This window comes from Petromyzon marinus, chromosome 8, assembly GCF_048934315.1.
Source record: "Petromyzon marinus isolate PM22_M1 ecotype Great Lakes invasive population chromosome 8, UKy_Petmar_22M1.pri1.0, whole genome shotgun sequence".
Classification (NCBI taxonomy): Eukaryota; Metazoa; Chordata; class Hyperoartia; order Petromyzontiformes; family Petromyzontidae; genus Petromyzon; species Petromyzon marinus.
In genome coordinates, this window is record NC_133674.1 from 16,351,953 (window position 1) to 16,371,958 (window position 20,006).

Genomic DNA, 20,006 nt, shown 5'->3' on the forward strand with positions numbered 1-20,006 from the left:
CTATCCACTGTTGGATGTAAGCTTCCCCAATCATCACCGTCTCTCTGGGTCTCAGTGTAACGATCCACCGAGTTTCTGTACATCAGCTGGTCTCATTTGTAGGGGTCATCGTCGTGGGTGTGTTTCTTCCTCGACTGGACATCTTGTGAACGACTGGACATGTGAAAAAGAGCTTCATAGCTCATCGGATTTCTCCAGGCTAAATAAATAAATAAATATTATTTGGCTGCCACTCCGTTGTCATTGCTGTCCTCCCCATCTAGCAACGTATCCTGCCTAAACTCACGATTACTACTCTTAATAGTAAAAGTGATGCATCTCTCTGATCCCTGTTTTCCTTGATCTCTCTTAGCATATGCCCAAGCATGCGTCTCTGCATGCTACCTTTGTGCCCTTTTGAGCTTTTTTTTAATATGTTCTTTGCAAGAGCCAATGTATCAGATCCATACGGCACGGCGGGTATGATGCGCCGATGGAAAACTTTCTTCTTTCTAGATTTGAAGTTTTCGTGACTGCAAGGATCCGTGCTCTTTGGTTCTTTCGGTAAAGTCACGTAGGTGGAAAAATAAAAATAAATAAAATCACGACGTTTCGGGCGCAACACAAGCGCCCGCCATCAGGTGGGACAACCACAGCAAGAAAACTTTCTTCTGTCGACACATTGGCAAGTTGCTTTTCATTGTCAAGTTCTCATTTCCAAAAGCGCTCCTACCTACCTGCACTTGCTCACCTCTACATCACATCATCTAATTCCAGCCCACCTTCAGTAATTGCCCGACCTATAAATACTCTGGTGTTTTTTTTTTCAAGTGATCCCTCATTTGCTTGAGAAACTTTTACTTAGCTTTGGTCTTGGCTCATGTTTATCTTGAGTCCAACTTTTTAGCACTCTTTAGGAAGTTAATTCTAGATTTGAAGTTTTTTTTACCTAATTTTTACCTACGTGACTTTTACCGAAAGAACCAAAGAGTATGGATCTTTAGGAAGTTGCCTATTCATTTTTTGTAGCTTATTTTCATTTATTTATATGACTGACGTTAGAATATATTTTGTGTCATTTTGTAATACCAAATTCACGTAATTATTGACGTGTAAAATGTGAAAATAGACAATATATTACAATGCTCTACATTGACTATAACAACACTGGTACGTTAGAGTGGACCTTGAAATTAAGTTAACTCTGTATTTTTCGAAAGTTTTTCAATTAAATTTAGGAATCTCTGCAGGCCTAATAACGTAAGCTTGCCAAACAAACTGTAGATTAGCACACAGCAAATACAGCATATTCAAATATGGATTTGACGGCCATGATTCGTAATTTCTGCAAGACGATTTCTAAACCTTTTTGAATTCAGGATAAAGCTGCGTGGGTGTTTTATGTTGATTGGACCTGTGGTCCTGAGACATTAGTCTTGTCACAACTGCCTATGTGTTTTGCTTTCCGTCGTGCTGACACTGAGCTGGTTTTAGCGAAGCCAGAGTAGTGTGCTTGTCTGTTAAGTTGTAGCATCGCTTTGAACATGAACGGCACCGGCGCTAATGATACTATTTCTCAAAGCTGCACATTTTTGCTATCAAACCTACCTGTTGCTTGCTTCTTTGTGCACAGCCTGCATTCCTACATGGATGGGAAAGAGCAATCGGGTTTGTAACATAGTTTTTTCAGATGTTGTCATGTCCATTGTATTAAATGTAATATTGTATGCGTTGAAGCGTCAGCTTAACACTAACTGCACGTGTTAAAATCCACTGCAGGGTGGAGCTAACATAAGTGGTTGAGTGATATCTGAACTGATACTAGTTCTGTATTCATCCCCTTTACCAGCGTGGTGAAGTATGGTCAAACACCACACATGACCACCATTTTAGGAGGCCTTCATCAAACAGTGGATTGACAAAGGGCAATGAATACTTATTCTTATTATTATTACGAAGCTTCACCTTTTCGGGGAATCGTATAGAACGCTCTGGTTTTTGTGAGAATACAACCCCGTGATTGCTTACATTTTGAGAGACGTTTTCTTTTCACATTAACTCGGCACATTGACTGATCAACAACGGCATAGCCGACAAAAAAAAAACAGGAATGAGGGTTCGACCGTCGCAAAAATCAACGCGGACCTTTATTAAAGACGTCTCACCCTATTGTGTTGCGAACTGAGAGGAGAGCCGTGACACCTTGTGTGTGTGGCTTTGGTAAATCTTCGCCCCCGTCTGGGGTCTGACTCTGTGAACTTTTCACCCACATCCGCATGTGCCGCAACAAAAAAAAAGTGTTTGCTGCGCCGCAGGTGTGTTTATTGGCTGCGTGGTGGCGCTGCCTGCATTTGCCAGCCACGACGGCAAACAGGGGCCTGTGTGCGTTCGCGACGATGGGCAGACTCGTGCGAGCCAACTACAGCGCGCGCGGTTGCCTCAAGGGGGGGGGGGGAATCATATTTATTTTGTAGTATAAACAATTTACACTGCAGGCATTTGTGCACCCTCTTAAAATATGAAGATGCTTACGTGAGAAATAACCGCAGGAACACCGTGTGGGTGATGCCCTGCGGTGTGAAAAATGTCTCATTGCTCAAAAATTCGCACGCACGCGACTATTTGTAACTGTAATCGGTGCGTAAATAATGTGCTTCGATTTGAGAGGAGTAATATGCAATAAAAACTTGGACATGTTTTCCCGCGCGTGTCTTTAGATTAATAATGGGCAGTTGTTGAGGCTTCCACAGAATGCAGGTGCTGAAGCGTGCGTGTTTTTGGAATAACTTAAGAAGATTAACGTATGGGACCTGAGATTAGTCACAATTTCGTCTGTTTGCTGGAGGCAATAAGGGGACTGGAATAGCTCACGTAATCCCGTTGGCGTTTTGACTACCATTAGCCGCCTTCGGCCTCCCATCATTATCTGAACCTGATCAAGGGGAGAAAGTGTTTTGGTACCCCAATACTGACACCTGCATATGTAAGCCACTGCGTTATTACCTTTGTAAGTTTTGAACTGGATTCGCTATTTGCGGAAGTGCTTTCAATGAATATTTTCCTCCCGTAAAGGTAAGATAGGGTGTGTGTTTCTTTAAAATTTGCTCTGCTGTCTCAAATGTCACAGATACCCGTCAAGGTGATTTCAAGAGCGACCAGTCCTTTCACCGTGCGCCAAACTTTTTAGCCGTAGCACGCAACGGACACGCAATACATCAATATTTATCTTAAAACACCTGTCGTCTACGTGAAAGAAAAAAACCCACTCAATCTTCAGTTCCCTTTTATCTTTCGTACGGCAGCATTCTAGCATGCTAAATTGCATCCAGTAGACGATTTACGGTTAAGGGCTATGAGATTATTTTCTTAATGCTTCGTTAACGTTTCTCCCTTTGCTTGCCTGTATCACCTGTTGCGCTTGCACGCGAGATTAAAATTGTCCGCGGTTATGTGCCCCCGTTTGTTATCTCTGCCGCTCGTCTGCGTTCTGCCTCGAAGGGACAGCCGCTTGCGCTTGCGACCAGTGGCGTTCATTATGCTTTCCATGGCCCCCGCCGGACTGGGGATTAGCTTTTTGACGGCTGATTGACTGCCCGTCATGTCCGGCGGCGTGCCACGCACGTGTTCGATCCGTTGGCCGAACGCCACGCCGCAGATTCACGCGATGAATGGCGCCGTGTTCTCCCGGATTATGAGGCTCTCCGGAAAGTAAGACGCACCCCCTAAAAATTGCGTGCGCGGTGTCGATCAAGTCATACAAATCCGGGCACGTAAACACTTGCCTAGCGGATTATAAGATGCACTTCCAAATGTTCCTTTCAATATACAATAGAAAAAAAGTGCGTCTTATAATTTGGAGAATTGCAACATCGCTGTTAAGAATACGAGTTTTTCTCTCTCAAGAATTTCAGCAGAAAATTATTAATGCAAGGCTTAGTGTTTTCACGAAATGTTTACGTTAAATTCTGTTATCTACACACATACCATGTATTCCTTTTGTGTTACCTGAAATTACTCATTTGGAACAAATTGATGGAAGGCAACATGGAGGTGACAAAAACACGCCCTGTGGTCTTATTTAGGTTTCACCGCCGTTGTCTTCGATTTCCAGCGTCTTGCGTAGAGACTATTATTGGGTAAGCTCGATTTCATAATTAGCAAAAACATTTATAAATTCATGATGGGTGATAAACAAAAATTATGACCTTCAAAAAATGTATCCTAACCCTAGAAAAGATTAAATGTCCATTTTTATTGAGTGGATGCATGTAGGATGCATGGAATAGATTTTACGTTTAAATTATCTACCCATGACAGATTCCATTTTATTACACTTATAATCGGAAATTTACTCTACAAAACACAAATTTCAGCACACCAAGCCAGGAGTGGGACAATTCCGTTTTACAATTTGGTAGGTTACAAAAGTTTGACTAGAAACGACAGTTTTAATTCTCATAATTTGAACAGTTTCTCGTGCTTCTGAATGGAGACACTTCGCATTTTTCACCCTGTTAATGCCGTTGTACAGGAGTGGCTGTCCAATGACCAATGACAGCTTGGATTTTTTTTACTTTGTGTTCGCCGTGAATACATCCAGCGTGCGATATTTTTGCTCAGAATCTGCAAATATGTTTACCGGCTACACCTGAAGTGGTGTGCACATTTTAATAATCCTGGCTTGCCATTGAGACCGGAGTTTAGCCTTGCACTGCGTGAAGCGCCACAAAGAGAGTTACAATCGTGTAAACATTTAACGCGAAAAAAATGTTGCTGCTTTGCGTTGAGGCCTGCACACTTCATTCTATCAGATCAAAAGTGTTCCCTTTGTCTTTGTCAAGCTCGTTTTTTTCTTTGTGCCGTTGTCCCGTTGGCGAGTAATGAATGGCCTGCTTTTGATGCGACTCGGGTCTTCGTCTGCAGTAATAAACGGTCTGTTTTGATCTGACTGTAGGCCCCCGTCTGGAGCGGGGGGCGAGTTAGAGCCGGCCTTATTTTTATGTGGCGGCAGGCCGGGCCAGCTTCTCCCCTCATTTAAAGAAGCACGCGGAGGTAAATTGAAATTAAATGATATATATCAGATATAGTTTGCCAGGTTTGGTCTGCGAGGAGAGTAGGAGTGATGGCTATCGATCTGGGCCGCTGGGCAGGATGGGGTTAGCTCCCCTGGGCTCTGTCGTAATGTGTGCACACTCCCACACTAACGCCGACTGTGCTCAGTGGCTGAGCGATTGGGAGAAATGAATGAGGGGCCGGTCTGAAAAGCCTGTTTGTCATCTTTCTCACGAGATTGTGACTCACTTTCTTTAGTGTTTACTTGATGGCCTCTTTTATTTATCTTTTGTGGCTACAGGCTTAATGGCCTTATTGCATTTTTCAAAATAAGGCACTAACTTATTGTTCGTATTAAAATAAAAAGTGTGTGTTTCGTGTCGATTGTTTTCGATATACAATGGTGTGTGTGTGTGGAGCGGAAGGAAGTGTAGCGGTTAGCACGCTGTGCTTCAAACTTGGCAACCCGGGTTCGATTCCTGATTTCGGCCAACACCAGTGATGATTATCCAAACCGGTTCTGGGCCTCCTCTAGGTCGACTCAGCCTCAAATGAGTACCTGGGTGCAGCGTGTAAACATCGCCACTCGGGAGACGAGGCGGCCGGGTGTGGTGCTGGCCACCCACTTCTTTGTGTGGTGTCCCACCGGCCTTCATAGGTGCTCACTGACAGCACTTGCCCCAAAAGTATGTTAAGGCTTTTCAAGCAATCTCTGTCTTTGTAGATCGTTTATTATACACAGTCTTGCAGTGGCATGCATATGCCAGGTTTAATGCTCTAGTGCATTATGGTTTTCTGCGACAACGATGTAAAAAGTCTTATTTTTACGTTTCATGAATCCTGTTGTCCATAATGCACAGTCTTTAAAATACGTTTTGAGTTGAATTTCTAAGCCACAGCAAAATGCATGCGAGCCGAGTACTTGCCTTAAAGTCTGCGCGGTCAAAAGCCTCTCGCTGCTTTCACACCACACGCACCGCACTGCCACGCTGGTCCTCCACCGCGGACAAAAATTCCCCTTTTTAGCCCACGCAGACTTTTGTTTGGCAAGTCCTGATAGTGAGCACCTATGAAGGCTGACAAGGCGCACAAGGGAGGTGGGTGGCCAGCACCACGCCCGGCCACCTATCTCTTCCTCGTGGCGATGCTTACACACTGCACCAGGTACTTATTTGAGGCTGTCTGATCTAGGGAGGCCCAGGACCGTTTAAGATTATCGTCACTGGTGTTGGTGGCCGTGAGCAGGAATCGAACTCAGGTTGTCGGGTTCGTAGCGCAATGAGCTAACCGCCACACTACATGTGTACACACAAACACACGTACACACAAGTAACTTGGGTAACTTTTGTCAGTGGTAATTCTCAATGTTTTCCCCAAGTGCTTCTCTTGCGAGCCAGTGTGCAGGGTGGCTGGTTCTCGCCCGAACCGATTGTGACGTGCGATGTTGCCTTGCCGAGCAAGGCACTGTCTCTCGTCACAGTCCAATCTGTCGCCAGACAGTAAATTGTCTGCTTAAAGCTAGAAAGCCCCGACGGCTTAAGCGAAGGTATTAAACGCGTTGAGCACATTACAGTTGGTGTGGAGGCTGGGGTGAAAATCGACCAAGTGTGAATGCTGGGATTGAATGCACAGACAACTACAAGAGCAAAGGGCCCGCCTTGGAGATGGATACTACTATATTTTAGTTGCTTTGTTTTCTCCCCTGTCTCTCTCTGACGGTATCAATAAGCAACTTTGCGATGGGAGCTTCATGATCTCGTAGACAGTGACTTGAATGCAAGCCCCGTTTGCTGCATTGACTTTTGGTTGAGACGAGACCCCTTCATATTTAACCTTGTTATGTAACTAACAGTGGTCGTATCTAATGCACGCATACATAGCACTGCCTTTGCCACATATATAGCACTCCCCAAACAAAAGAATAAAAATGATTATTCGTGATTACATTTCATTACTCCATTGTTGAATACGCAACACGTGGTTTAGAGAACAAATTAAAGTTAAAGACATTTACTATGAAGAGAAGTAAGTGTTCAGGGGCAGGTCATTGGTAGATAGGGATTATGATGTCTGGTGGCCAAGGCCCACCTATTTTTAAAACATGTTTTTGTACATTGAAGATGAGTGAATGAAAGAATGGATATCTTGTAATTGCATCTGATCACAATAACGATTCTGTCGAGACGTAAAAAAAAAAGAAAATTCTCAGTGCGAGACTGCGCGGTGGACGCTTGCGATGGGGCCTGTCTTTGAGACGACGCGCGACACAAAGGAAATCTCTGCCTTTTGAAAATCGCCGCAGTTAAACCTCTCTCTCCCTCGGCGTCTTTGTCGCACCGCAGCGTCACCGGAGGCCACTTTGCAGCGCCCGCGACGGCAGGGGAATCGCCGTCGCGCGTTGATCCGTTGAGCGGCCGCCCCCCCCCCCCCCGCCTGCTCGCCCCCCACCCGCCCACCGCGCCTATTCACCCGACAGATCTGCCCAAGTGCCCTCCGACAGGCCGAGGAGCCCCCTCGTTCACATCGCACCTCATTGTATTGCGTAGCGTCTGCGGCCGAATCTCAGGACGTCGTCAACACGGCTTTAACCGTGCGCAGTGCACTCCGCGGCCATGCGGTTGGACGCCCTCGAGCTCCGTCGCTCCCTTGCCTCCGGCGGAGTGACAACCGCCGTAGGAGAGCATCAGCGCCGAGGGTGCACGAGGGATGGCGTCCAATGCATTGAGCGTCTCAAGTGACGCAAAGTGCCTTACAGAGCGCATCAAAGTTTTTTTAAACTCGTTACTTGCATATACAAGAATGCATGTGTTCCCGTGTGATTTGCCTCACGGAGAACATCACTTTACATTTATGTGACGGTTTAGCTTGCAATATTTTAGAAGGCTTCATCGCACACCATTGTACCGTGTACACCTCGTCCTATACTAGGCACGCTGCTGTAATTGATGGTGGTTGGGTTAAATGTCGGTAGCCGTTTAAGTGACACGGAAGATTTAGCTGAAAGTGCTTTGAAAGGGGCAGTGCCTCTGCCTGTAGTGATTGAATATATATATCATCGTCATCATCGCCAATCGGCAAGGATCGTTTTATTGTTAAAGCCGCTCTTTAATTATGGAGTAACACAACTCTACATGTCCCGCACTGCCAACTTGGCGCATGCGTTGGGAGGGTCTCCAGCACGCTGCCTGCAAGCGTGAGGAGTTAGCAGCGAAGCCGTCAGCCTAGCCCTGACACTGTCCCAGTGGAAACAAATGTCCCGGGGAGGCTACAGGGGGCACCCGAGCCCATGTGTGTGGCACCAGAGTCCACGGGCTTACTTCCGTCAAGCTGTGACACGCGCGTGCCAGCAGCTGTAAAGTTTGGGAGTGGGTTGAATGGCTTTGTGTGACACTGATGTCGTGCAACATTTACTTTTACAAACCCTCCCTGTGTGCAGAGTACTCCATGCGTGTGTGCATTCACTACAAGTACATAAACCTCTTGCGTGTGTATTGCCACGTGCGATATGTCGGGACGACACTTTAATTCACTAAGAGCATTAAAACCAGAACGTTTTGTGGCACCGTTCGTTCGCGAACCTTTAGAAATGATGTGTTACGTACAAACGCCATATTTAAACACACGTACCCTTGCAGCCACGCAAACGCACAAACGCATATTCTGTGTTCTGCTTACATATGACTGTCATCGTGGGGATTTGTAATCAGGCCAAGTTTAGATCTTTCGTGCAGAAAGCATACCATTCCTATCCACAATGCACAATTTTTTTGTGTTGTTGTTGGTATGCGATAGAGTTGGGAGTTATTGACATTCCTCTGGGTTTGCACACGACAGCTAAAGCCATTAAGGCATTAATGCTACTATAGTGGAATTAGTGGGCTGGCCAAGGGACGGGCCCGATTGTCCCTGAGCTACTCGCCAGCACGGCCCTGGCTGTTTGCTCTCACAGGCCGCGATACTCAGGGCCATTATCTGCCGGCTTAGAGCCCTGTAATCCCCCAGAATTTCCAGGAGCCACGAAGCCGGGGGTTGGGCCCCAATAATGAAAGTTTAATGTTGATTTTGCGAGACAATCAATCGACACCGCATTTTGAACTGATTTGGGACCCCCCCCCCCCCCACCACTGCGGATGATGTTCCGTTATCAATTTGCAATCACGGGATATTTCTTTGAGGCACAGGTTGTGTAGCAAGAGTGAGAATTTTTGGAGTAGTAGTTTTTAATATTTTGCACCCTTTTGATGCTTTCTATGTAACTGTACATTTTCAATCTCACGAGTGGAAATGCAAAGTGACTGTGGGCCCAGAACTGGATTTGGTTAAGCCACTGGCTGCGCGGTTTTTAGAGTTCACGAAACAAAATCAAATTTCACGAGCGCAGCTAATTTCAAATGCAATGTCTCCTTTGTCGAGTAATAACAGTGCGTCTGGTAGAGCGAAAATCCAGAGTGCCAATTATTCTCTCATGTGCTTCAAAACCAATTTCTGTATTGGCATTGCACTGCCTACAACATTGACCAGTAACATATCACATGCATGGCATGCATCCATTTTTTTTGTTATATTGAATCTCAGAAATGAAGCAAAGCATATCTTCCCCACCACCGTTTATGCCATTTGCACACGTGAGTCTTTAGTCGTGTGTACATTTGAGGGTTAGCAGCCTTGCCATCAGCAAATCTCCGTCTATCGTTAATCGATGTACGTGATGGGCAGCAAATCTGCCTGTTTGGTGTATTTTGGATTTTCCTTTGCAGGGCCTATGCCTCTTTTTCGTTTCTTTGCTGTTGTAATTGACATTCCATGGAGGTTCTCTTGAAGGAATAAAATGCTGATTTTTCCTTGCATTGCAACATATTAGCGAAGCACACGACAACGATATACACCGCTTGCCTTGTTTAATATCTGAAAAATGCCAGTGTAAGCAGCAGCATCATGAGAATCTCAGATTTTTTCTGTATTTCATATTTAATTGTTTTATTCTTGCGAGACATTCGTGTGTGTGCTGCAGAAGAATGATAGTGTATACAATTTAGATAGCATTTTTCCAAGTTTTACAATATAATAAGAATTACCTAGAACAGATAATATTCTGGGAAGAAGAAAAAATTGCTAAAATATTTATTGCAAAACGCAGTCATATGATAAAAAAAAATTCGCATATTTTTTTAACGTATATATTGTTTTGTTAAATTTCTTTGGGACATGGATCACCATGGATAAATAACTTTTGTATTTTTTTCATACATATGGTAAGCTCTCAAGATGTTGTCCGAGCAAATGTTAGTCACCGTACTATTAAAGTATTTTTTTTAACCCTCTATATTTGGAAGACTGCCAGGCAAGATTAACCTGGACTAATACAGCTCATGGGTAGGTGAATGGTCATAATCATTGCAAGTTCTGTGGAATACCTAACAACCCAATAATTCTAGAGAAGCAAAGCCTGTAATGCCCCGGTGATTACCGCCGGGGATTTTTGCAGTGGCGTTTGATCCATGCAAATCTCGAATGCCTATCCCTGTTGATTAATGTTGCAGAAACATAACTTAAGTAAAGCATACTTTATCCCTACAGACAAAGTTTTCGAGCCGTGGTGGTTTGTATTGGCTATAAAGAGATTTATTCCTGCTTTCTGTTGAGTTTGGTGTAATGCGCTCGCATGGCGGTTTAAGCAGTGCGCTCCGCTGTTCTTCCCCCGCGTCGTTATTGTCGGAACGTGACACAGGGGATGCCCACCGCTGCTGTGTCCGTCTTGAGCCTTTCGCTCGGTTTTTACTGACCGAGTTGCTCACAATTTTCACGCACCTTCGGCATATTTACCCTATTTGCATTCGGTCAAGGAACTTTTTTTGCAGTCAAAAGTTCACAAAGCAAAGTGATTCTCTGCAATGTCCTCCCTCCGCTCACTGTTTCGTCAAATAAACCTGGTGGATCTTAACACTCGCTCTCTCTTTCGCTATTATAGCTTCACGACCAAAAGTAACATCCACCGGTGGATGTTTTTTTTCCCACTTTTGCAAGCTGCCTTTTTTTTTGCCTCCAATTTATTAAACACCCAAAGCAATAACCATTCAGAAGCACGAGTTGTGGAGTTTTTGGGGGTAAAAATCGGATTGAAGGGTTGTTGATATAGCGCTTTAGCCGGTGAGAGAGGCCAAGCTCGGGGCCACCTCTGGGACCTGGCCCGGGTCCCGGAATGAAGACCTCTCAGAACCCTCTTTATTACTTTGAAATGATCATCCCACTGCCCCTGCTCCTGTATTGCGTGTGAACTGAACTGAGACCTGATCTGATCAATATCTCTTTAGGTTCAGGTGGCACAATGCGAGCTCGAACCCATAACCGCCGCGGTGCTTGACTGCCTCTCTTATAAAATAAATTATTTTAAAAATATTTTTCTCTTTTGGGTCAGCTGTAATCACTGCAGAATATTTTTTTTATTTCATCTTTTTTTTAATCCCGTAACCGCTTTTCAGTATTGCATCGTAACATTGTTGTTGCTTCTCTGTGCACAGCGGCGTCAGGGTTGTGATGCTTTTTGTGATGGGATTTTGAAACTCGGTTTGTAAAGAGTCGCCAACAACACCTTTCAAATCAACAAAATTCACCCTTTCATAGTGCATTTAATTTGACACCAGAAAAATGTACTGAAACTTTGGGGTTTTTTGTTAAATCAAAAGCAGAAAAATTTAGTGGCTTGATTTATTTTTCTAAGAATTCAAAGCTTTTCACTCTTAAATACTAGGACAGTGGCAGAGATTCGTGTTTTATAGTGCATCAATATCTGCAGCGTGGTCAGTGGTGCAATGTCACCTCGCTGACCGCCGTGCTTCCCACATAACACCACGGTGGCGACATGTTAACTACCTCACCCTGGTATGGAGGAGGTCGTGGGTTCGATCCTGACCCTGACGCCTATATATTTGGAGTTTGCATGTTCTCCCCGTGGTCTTGTGGATTTTTCTTCGTGTCCTCCAGTTTTTCCCTCCACATTTAAAAACGTGCGTTTGGAGTATTTGGCTGCTATAAATGTCCACGTGATAAGCCACTTGATTGAGCTATCATCTGTGGCCAGGTCGCTTCTGACTTCGAGCAAAATAGCTCAGCTGGTCTTAACTCGGAAAATACAAATAGTATAGTAGTAGTATAGATATAAGCAGAAACGAAGACTGGTCACTCTTGTCGTTTACCAAGAGGTGTTTGCTCGGCAAAACCACAGCATTGCTTAAATGGGAAGTAGATGTTCTCCTTTGTAATAGATACCTCTTATACTCATTTGCTTCTTAATAATAAATAATTTTCAGCTGTTTGTCAGTCCTCCGTGGGATGAAGGCCTCTCTCCATCTAACGTGGGTCATGGCGACGGTCAGACCATACGTCACAACGTTTGTTGGTGTGGGTTGGTGAGGATGAGGCCCAGCAGCACCGGGTTTGGATGTCTGCTCACCACTGATGTTATTTATTTTGCTTGTTTACCCAGGAGAACTTCACCCAGTCTCGAGTTGTTTTTTTCCCGGATGGTCCTGCAAAATTTTCACAGTAGGAGGGCCGAGGTTACGTTAAATAATTCCAATTGTGTAATTTGCAGGTAGTTTTAAGCATTGAGATGTTTGACCGATACCAGTTGCATGTTTTTAGCCATGTGAGAAATTTGTAGTACCTGGAGGAAACCCATGCAGATCAATGGGAGGACATGCAAACTCCAAGCAAAAGAGTGCTTGAGTCAGAAATTAAACCCAGGCCCTTCTTGCTTTGAAGCACAAGTATTTCCTTCATGCTACCCTACCTCCATGATGTTAGACATGGCTTGGAATCAAACTCAGGTTTTCCGGTTCACAGCTCACTGCTTACCACTAAATCAGCATGGACTTCCCCATTGGGTTTTCACCTGGCTATAAAGGAAATGTATCTTTCTATTTCTCTTTATGTCAAAGCCGCGTGTTATTTGTGGTGCAATGACGACTGTGCTCTTGAAGCCAGGTCTTTTTCTGGCGTTCGTCACGTTCGTTAGTCACCCGGCTCGTCAACGTTAAACATCAGAGCGTTGACTGTAGAAATACGACACTGGATGTTGATGTAGGTGAAAACAAACAAATAAATAAGGCTACCACCAATTAAGTTCGGTATCAGCACTTACACGTGTCCTAATGTGGCCGGGATAGCACATTGCCGGTAATTAGGTTGACCTGCTTAAAGGCGGCACGTGGGCATCCCTCGCGAGCCCCATCAGGAGCTGTCAGGGCAACCGGTTAGTGGCAATACGGATGGCTCCTGTGGGCCAGTCGCTGTAATGGCTTTGCGCTGCGACAGCAGATGCCTGTCCCTTGGCCGCCCGGAGGTGTCCAAACGGTGGCCCGGGGGTTAAGTGATGAACATTTGGCGAGCCCGGCGGGACCTGTCCTAATCAGTTTTAAAGATTGTTCAATTATTTGTGCAGACGTCTCATTATGGATGTGGACAAAAGCGATAGGCGCTTTTTTTACTCCGCGTTGATACGTTCGGAGATGCGAATTTATTGTTGCCTCTGCGTTAAATAAATACCTTAACTAAATAAACGCGGATCTGTAGGAGGCCTTAGCGACACGTGGCGTGTCATTGTCGTTGGGAGGACAATTAAGTAATGTGCTTGCAGATAGAGGCGGGCGATTTAATTTAAGCCACCTATTGCCTGTATGGCTTTTCAGAGACCCTCAAGCATCTGTTTTGGCAGCTCTTTGTCAACACACTTTTATTCGCATATTATTTGCATCCATCAGGCTCCGAAATGTTTCAGTAATTGAAAAAAAAATTCTCTTCATGATATTTCCTGATAATTTATTTGGGATTCTTCAAGTGAGGCTATGTTACAGATGACTTTTAAGGAGGCCATCCTCTCTACTGCGACAGTTTCCCCTCTGCTGGGTCCACGTAACCAAGGGGCACTCGGAACTTGGATATTAAGTTCACCGTGCTTGTATTAGGTGTTTGTTAGAACCGGCCTGATGAGGCTGCTTGTAATTACTGGCGAAACGTCGAACTCGAATTGTCAATGTTGTGGGTTTATTCTCCAACACACCGGTGTGCTGGACGAGTAACGAATTTGCACGTTCTGTTTTATGTGACAAACCTTATCAATTGGCTGTATCGGGTGGTGGCGGGCTTAATGACACATTTATATTTACGTGATCTAACCCTAAAAACCTCTTATGGATTTGGTGTGGGGTAACAAAGTAGTCTGCGTTATATAGCAACTTCTGCCATCATTTCACAGAGGATGTAGCTGGGGGCCACTGGCATCTCCTGTGCTGCGTGCAAATATTATATCTGTGGCTAACTCGACAAACACAAACACTTACCTGTCGGCATGTGGCCATTCGCTGCCCATCCGCACCGATCACCCCCGACTTATTGATTTTATTAATCACCACACTCTGTGGTCATGATTCGACTCTAGACAATTTTTTTTTATCGTAGTGACTATTTAGGATTGTAAGAGATGGTGGTGGCTTGGGGAGGCCTTCATCCAGCAGTTGATTGACCATGACTCATAATGAGTGAATGGTGTTTGTCGTGTCTGCAGGGGTCATGTGACCCAATTATATACACAACACATGACTTTAAACTAAATGTTTCTTAAATGCATGAATCATGCATATACTGTGCTCATAAGAATATGTATTCGTGAAACAATGCATTGTAACATGTATTAAAGAATATTCATGAGCTCCTATCTGGCCACATATTAATGACTAATGCGATGTTTTTTTCTATTATGTAGATACAGTTGCGTTGTGTTGCCATGTGTGTATTTTGTTATGAAATTAACTTCGTCTGTAATAGAAAAAAAAAACCTATTCTCACCACAAGTGATTTTTGTTGTTGTCATTTTTGCCGCAGAGCTCTCGGAGGTTGAAGCCAATGTATTCCTGGGACCGTTTCTGGAGGTGATTCGCTCAGAGGATACAACGGGCCCCATCACCGGCCTTTCCCTCTCCTCCGTCAACAAGTTTCTGTCGTATGGACTCATAGGTACGCGACTCCCGCACAAACTGAGAGGACACTGCTCTGCCTTCTTTGGTTCTTTCGGTAAAGTCACGTAGAATGAGAATAAAATTCTCAGTGAGAATTTTATTGTCTTATTTTATTATTTTATTCTCATTCTACGTGACTTTACCGAAAGAAGAAGATGAATCCTTGCAGTCACGAAAGCTTTAAATCGACACTGCTCTGGTTGTTTTTTTTCATTTTCCAAATTTGCGAAAGAGGTAAGGAGTAAAAGTTGATATTTGCAGATGCATAATTTTTTTGTTCCCCCCATCGCTGCCATCTCTTTCAACGTCTGGACTCCCGCCGTCTACATTGTTCTGATCATCGCATCACGAGCGTCTTAGCAATTGCCTTCAATCAGCCGCCTTATCCCCGGGGCTCTCCTGGAATTGGCCAAATGTGTGCGAAATGGGTGTGCGATTTTTAAAGAGATATATTTTTATTTCTCCGCGAAATGAAGTATTGATAAAAACGAAGCCTAAAAGCTCCCCTTACAGGATAACAGGAGAAATTGCCGACGCGTCATAAAAAATGGTCAATGGCAGGCAGTAGCGTCGCAGCTAAATCCTCGGGGGGGGGGTGGCTTTGGTAACAATTTATCTGCCACTTTTTTGTTTGGTATTGTCGCAACAATAACTTGTCGTTTATTCATGTAAACTACAGATGTCATCGTGGGGTTGGATCAAATGTCTCCACTTTTTGTTTGGCGTGCAAATCGGCGTTTTTTTTTTCTGCGCGCAGCCCCCTACAATTGCCGTCCGTTGTCGATTATATTTAGGGGAGGTAAAGATAGATATATTTTTATTCCACCCTCCTTGATTCCTCTTGGTAATATTTTTTTTTTTCTTAACAAATACACTGATGCAATTGCAGGGGGAAGCGAGGCAGGAAAGGAAGGGTTTAGGCGTGAGTAAAGTAGAATTAAATCGATTGTGTTGGAGGCAGCGCGTCCCGCATTTGATTGACGTTCGTGAAATTGGCTCAGTTAAGTATTTCCTATGCACAGAGAAGAGATTTTCCTGCCTGCCCCTACAGATGTCAATATTGATGCAGGGATCCGGTGGCGTAATGAAATATCGTTGTACAGTAATTAAAGCCCGGTGGCCACCGCTGAATGGGCTGTCTGCGAAAGGGAGCGGCACCACGCTACACATTAATGTCACTTCTGTTTTGGCTGATTGCTTTATTTGCTGCCTGGGATCCCTGCACTGTGTGTTTGAGGTATATGATGTGGTAAAATGACCCGTGGACACCAAATGTCTGAAATAAATATGAGAGAGACAGGAAGGTGACATTAATAACTTGTAATAACCTTTTCGGCTGTTCTGGTGTGGAAACACAGGCCACATATTGATTTGCTGAAAGGTTGAATTTTCTTATTGGTGTGCTACAGGCCTTTGAAAATGACATGTTCTCTGTATAATGATGCGTGGCATATTTTATGTTGAAGAGAAATTTATTTTTAATAAGTATTATCTTAAATAAATAAGTAAATATCCACCTGCTTTCTTTATCAACATTTGCACAACATTGTTTATTTATGCCTTGAGTATATTTCATTTTCTATGACTTAATATTTCCATTCAAAGTTAGGCATTAGTCTGAATTTTGTAAAACAAAAAAAAGGTTGGCTTTGGAGATATAAACCCAATCGTGTGCGCAAGTAGGCTTGGTCTTTCTATTTTATAAAACAATATTACGGCCCATCAATTAGAATGCCACTTTGCGTTATATATTCAGATTGAATGAATTACCTGATCAAAAACATTCTACGGTGGCTGCCTATCACAGGAAGTTATCAACAGCCCCATACGCTTAACACAGGCCACATTATTAAAGAGCCGGCAATTATTTTGACGTGACGAGCGCTGTATACAAAGCCACCCCTTTCCCAACCCCTCGCCGCTGCCAATGGGTTCATGAGTTGACACGGGGAGCGGCGGTCGCCGAATTGTAAAATGCCGCTGCGCTATTGGTCACAGTGTGGTTGGGGAGGCAGGCCCTGCACTCCCCATCCGAAGTTAAGGGTCATGCAAAGTGCAGCGCCAGGTTGCGTTTGTGTGTTAGGGTTACCTGGTGTTTTTTTTCGGGGGGGTGGGGGGCAGTTTGGCGCACGGTGGGAATTGTCTAATGGGGATGGGGGGGGGTCATCGCAAGGCTATAGGTTTGTGCGTGTTATCGTGGGACCAACATGCCAATCGTGACCCCCCCCCCCCCCGTGATGCCTAGTGACTGCAGTATGTGCACAATACGCGTGATAAATAAAACAATTTGTGTGTGCGTGTTCACGGCTGTTTCTCTGAGAGTAGGGGGGCACTGTTGGCACAGTAGGGGGCACAGGGGGTGCATCTGCGGTCATCTCGGTCAACCCGAGGTACCCGGGTCTGTTCCGTGACCTGCTCACGAGCGTTCGACGCTTCACGTGGCCTTAAAGTGCACATAGCCTGGCACAAGTGGCCAATGGCGGTTGTTGTTGTCCCTGAGAACAACTCCAACTGCCGGGCGTTTGACTTGCGTCAGTCACTTGTTAGACGCCGCGCGAATAATCCCTCCGTGAATATAATAGCAGTAAATGTAATATTGGCGCCATACCTTCCTGTATCAATAATGATAGTGTACACTAATAATAAGGAGGCATTTTACATTTTTTACAAACATATTTTTTCGGGTATTGTTGATTTTGAAAGAATGTGTAGTTTCTTCTCTGCATTGTTTGGACTCTCACGCCTTTCATCGGACACAATTTGTGCCCGCCCGTGTTTGATGCCCGCGACGCCACGCTGCATATCCGCGGCGTGATCAGATCGCGCGGCTAGGATGCGAGAACAATTCCATTCTCCGTAACCACGGCCCCATGTCTAAATCCCACTTTTACAGGTAAGCCATTGTGTTCGGTCAAAAAATGTACATACTGCGGTATGATGGACCGACCGTGGAGCAAATATAAAAAACTCAACTCCCACCACACAATGCATTGCAGACACAACTGCACAATGTAAAAAAAAAAGTACTTTGTAAGTGAGGTCAAGCCAAAAGTAGTTCCTTGCCCCAGAGAAGCCAAACGTCGCTTCCTGGCACCGGGCTCGGCTGGCCATTTACCCCGCCAATCACCTAAATCCCTACCCCCGGCTGGGGCCAACCTCTCCATTCACGGCGGTGCACATCGCTGCACAACAACAATCCGCCGCGCAGACGCTCCTCTTTCTGGTGGCGTCAGCGCGACGCACAATTGCTGCCGGCACTCTTTCAGACATACGCCAAAAGCACAGTCACGCGTGAAAAATATTCTTAATATAGCGGCCAATGCTAAAGCTTTAAACTCTCACCTTCTGACCTCTTCCCCTCCAACATGAGGTGCGTTTTACAATGGAAAGGTAACGTGAGTTTAATTTCCGTCTGCAGTGTTTCGTTTGCTCCAATTCAATTAACCATTTTTGCTCAAATTGGCACAAGCAAGACGCTTCAAGTTTACGAGCATTGATGCGTAACAGCTTGCTGCCACCGATGGTTTTTTTGAAAAAGGCCATGAAATGTTTGTGAATGGTAGCTGCAAAGACAGTTGTACCTCCTATGGAGAATTTCCCATGCCCCAAGAAATAACACGACGTGAAAGTAGACTTTTGTTTGTACTTGTAGGCTCGCTATTTACATCAGCTGCCAGGTGTGTATGCGTCTGCATCTCATGCCCCTCACGCTGTCGTCCGGGAGGGCAGACAATGCCCTCGCTCGAGCGGCGGGGTTTGAGTGTCCGCGCCCGGCGTCCCAAGTCACCGAGAGTCCAATGGGAGGAGACGCAGCAGTCCGTCCTCCCCGACTCGTCGAACTACCGAAGTGGCACTAACGCCCAAGTGTGAGCCGGTTTCGCTCGTTGGGTGGCATTTTAGCACAGATATGTAGGGGCTAAGCTTTGTTTCTGGCCAGTAGAGAAAATAACGTGGGATTACGTGGGAATATCGGATATCGAGCCACGGCTTTGCTTGCATGAGCCCATAATGCACCACTCTGAAAATGAAGAATGCGAAGGAATTTGTTTGTTTAAGATGGCCTTGATGATGGCAGTAAGCAGAACATTGGTGCCGTGGGATTTAATGGCATAAAATCCCATTGGACTAAGTTTTATAGGATTTTTTCACTTTAAGAGATAACTTTCTGGCGGTTTATGCGGCGGCGTAATGTAGTTGGTGGATTAGCGCCGTTTTTTAAAGTGACATGCACACACTGTCTCCAAAGTAATTCCCCAAAATTGTATTCTCTAAAATGTTTAGAAGGAAATACTGTAAATTTCATACATTTTTCAGTTTTAGCATAAAGTTGTTCTCAGTTTGGATATTAGGCATTCTTTATTTGTGTTCATACGTTGGGTGAGGCATGACAACTCAAGAGGGGAACAATTTCAAAATGTCACGCTTACAGAAATAAATACTCCTTAACAGAATAAAAAAGAAAATAACAAAACTACAACGTTCCTTTTTTTCCCCTCCTGATGACAATCGCTTGTGTTGTGATCGAAACGTCGTAGTATTTGTCCTTTTCTTTGAACCTATCTACTTGACTTTACCGAAAGACCCAAAGAATATGAATTCCTGCAGTCACGACAGCTTTTAAGTCAGGATTAAAAAGGACAGCTGAATCAGAAGGTATGACCGTCGTGGACATCTTATCAAACAATTGAGAGCAATTGTTGGTTGAAAATAAGTTGACCTATTTACTAAATATTTACCCAGTGTGTCAATCAGGAAATGAGACCTCTAACGATCTCCTATGAAAATATGATGAAACTGACTTGAAGAATTACAGACCTATTTGCTTATTTTCACAAATGTACAATTTGTTCACTCAGATCATTGGGAACAGAACCATCAACCACATCAGAACATCAATAGGCCGATGTGCACATATCCTTCCACATTGAAATTCAAGACACTAGCCACAGTAGTGCGATTGTG

The 20,006-nt window shown here is 44.5% G+C and overlaps 1 protein-coding gene across 6 annotated transcripts in view; it reads left to right on the plus strand.

The window, feature by feature from the left end:
* Positions 1 to 20,006, plus strand: part of GBF1 (golgi brefeldin A resistant guanine nucleotide exchange factor 1) — a 172,576-nt gene that overhangs the window by 51,022 nt on the left and 101,548 nt on the right. For all 6 annotated transcript variants that reach the window (XM_032949917.2, XM_032949921.2, XM_032949922.2 and 3 more), the window contains exon 4: positions 14,911 to 15,042. In XM_032949917.2, coding sequence (XP_032805808.2) covers positions 14,911 to 15,042 — 132 coding nt within the window. The remainder of the gene's footprint in view (positions 1 to 14,910; positions 15,043 to 20,006) is intronic.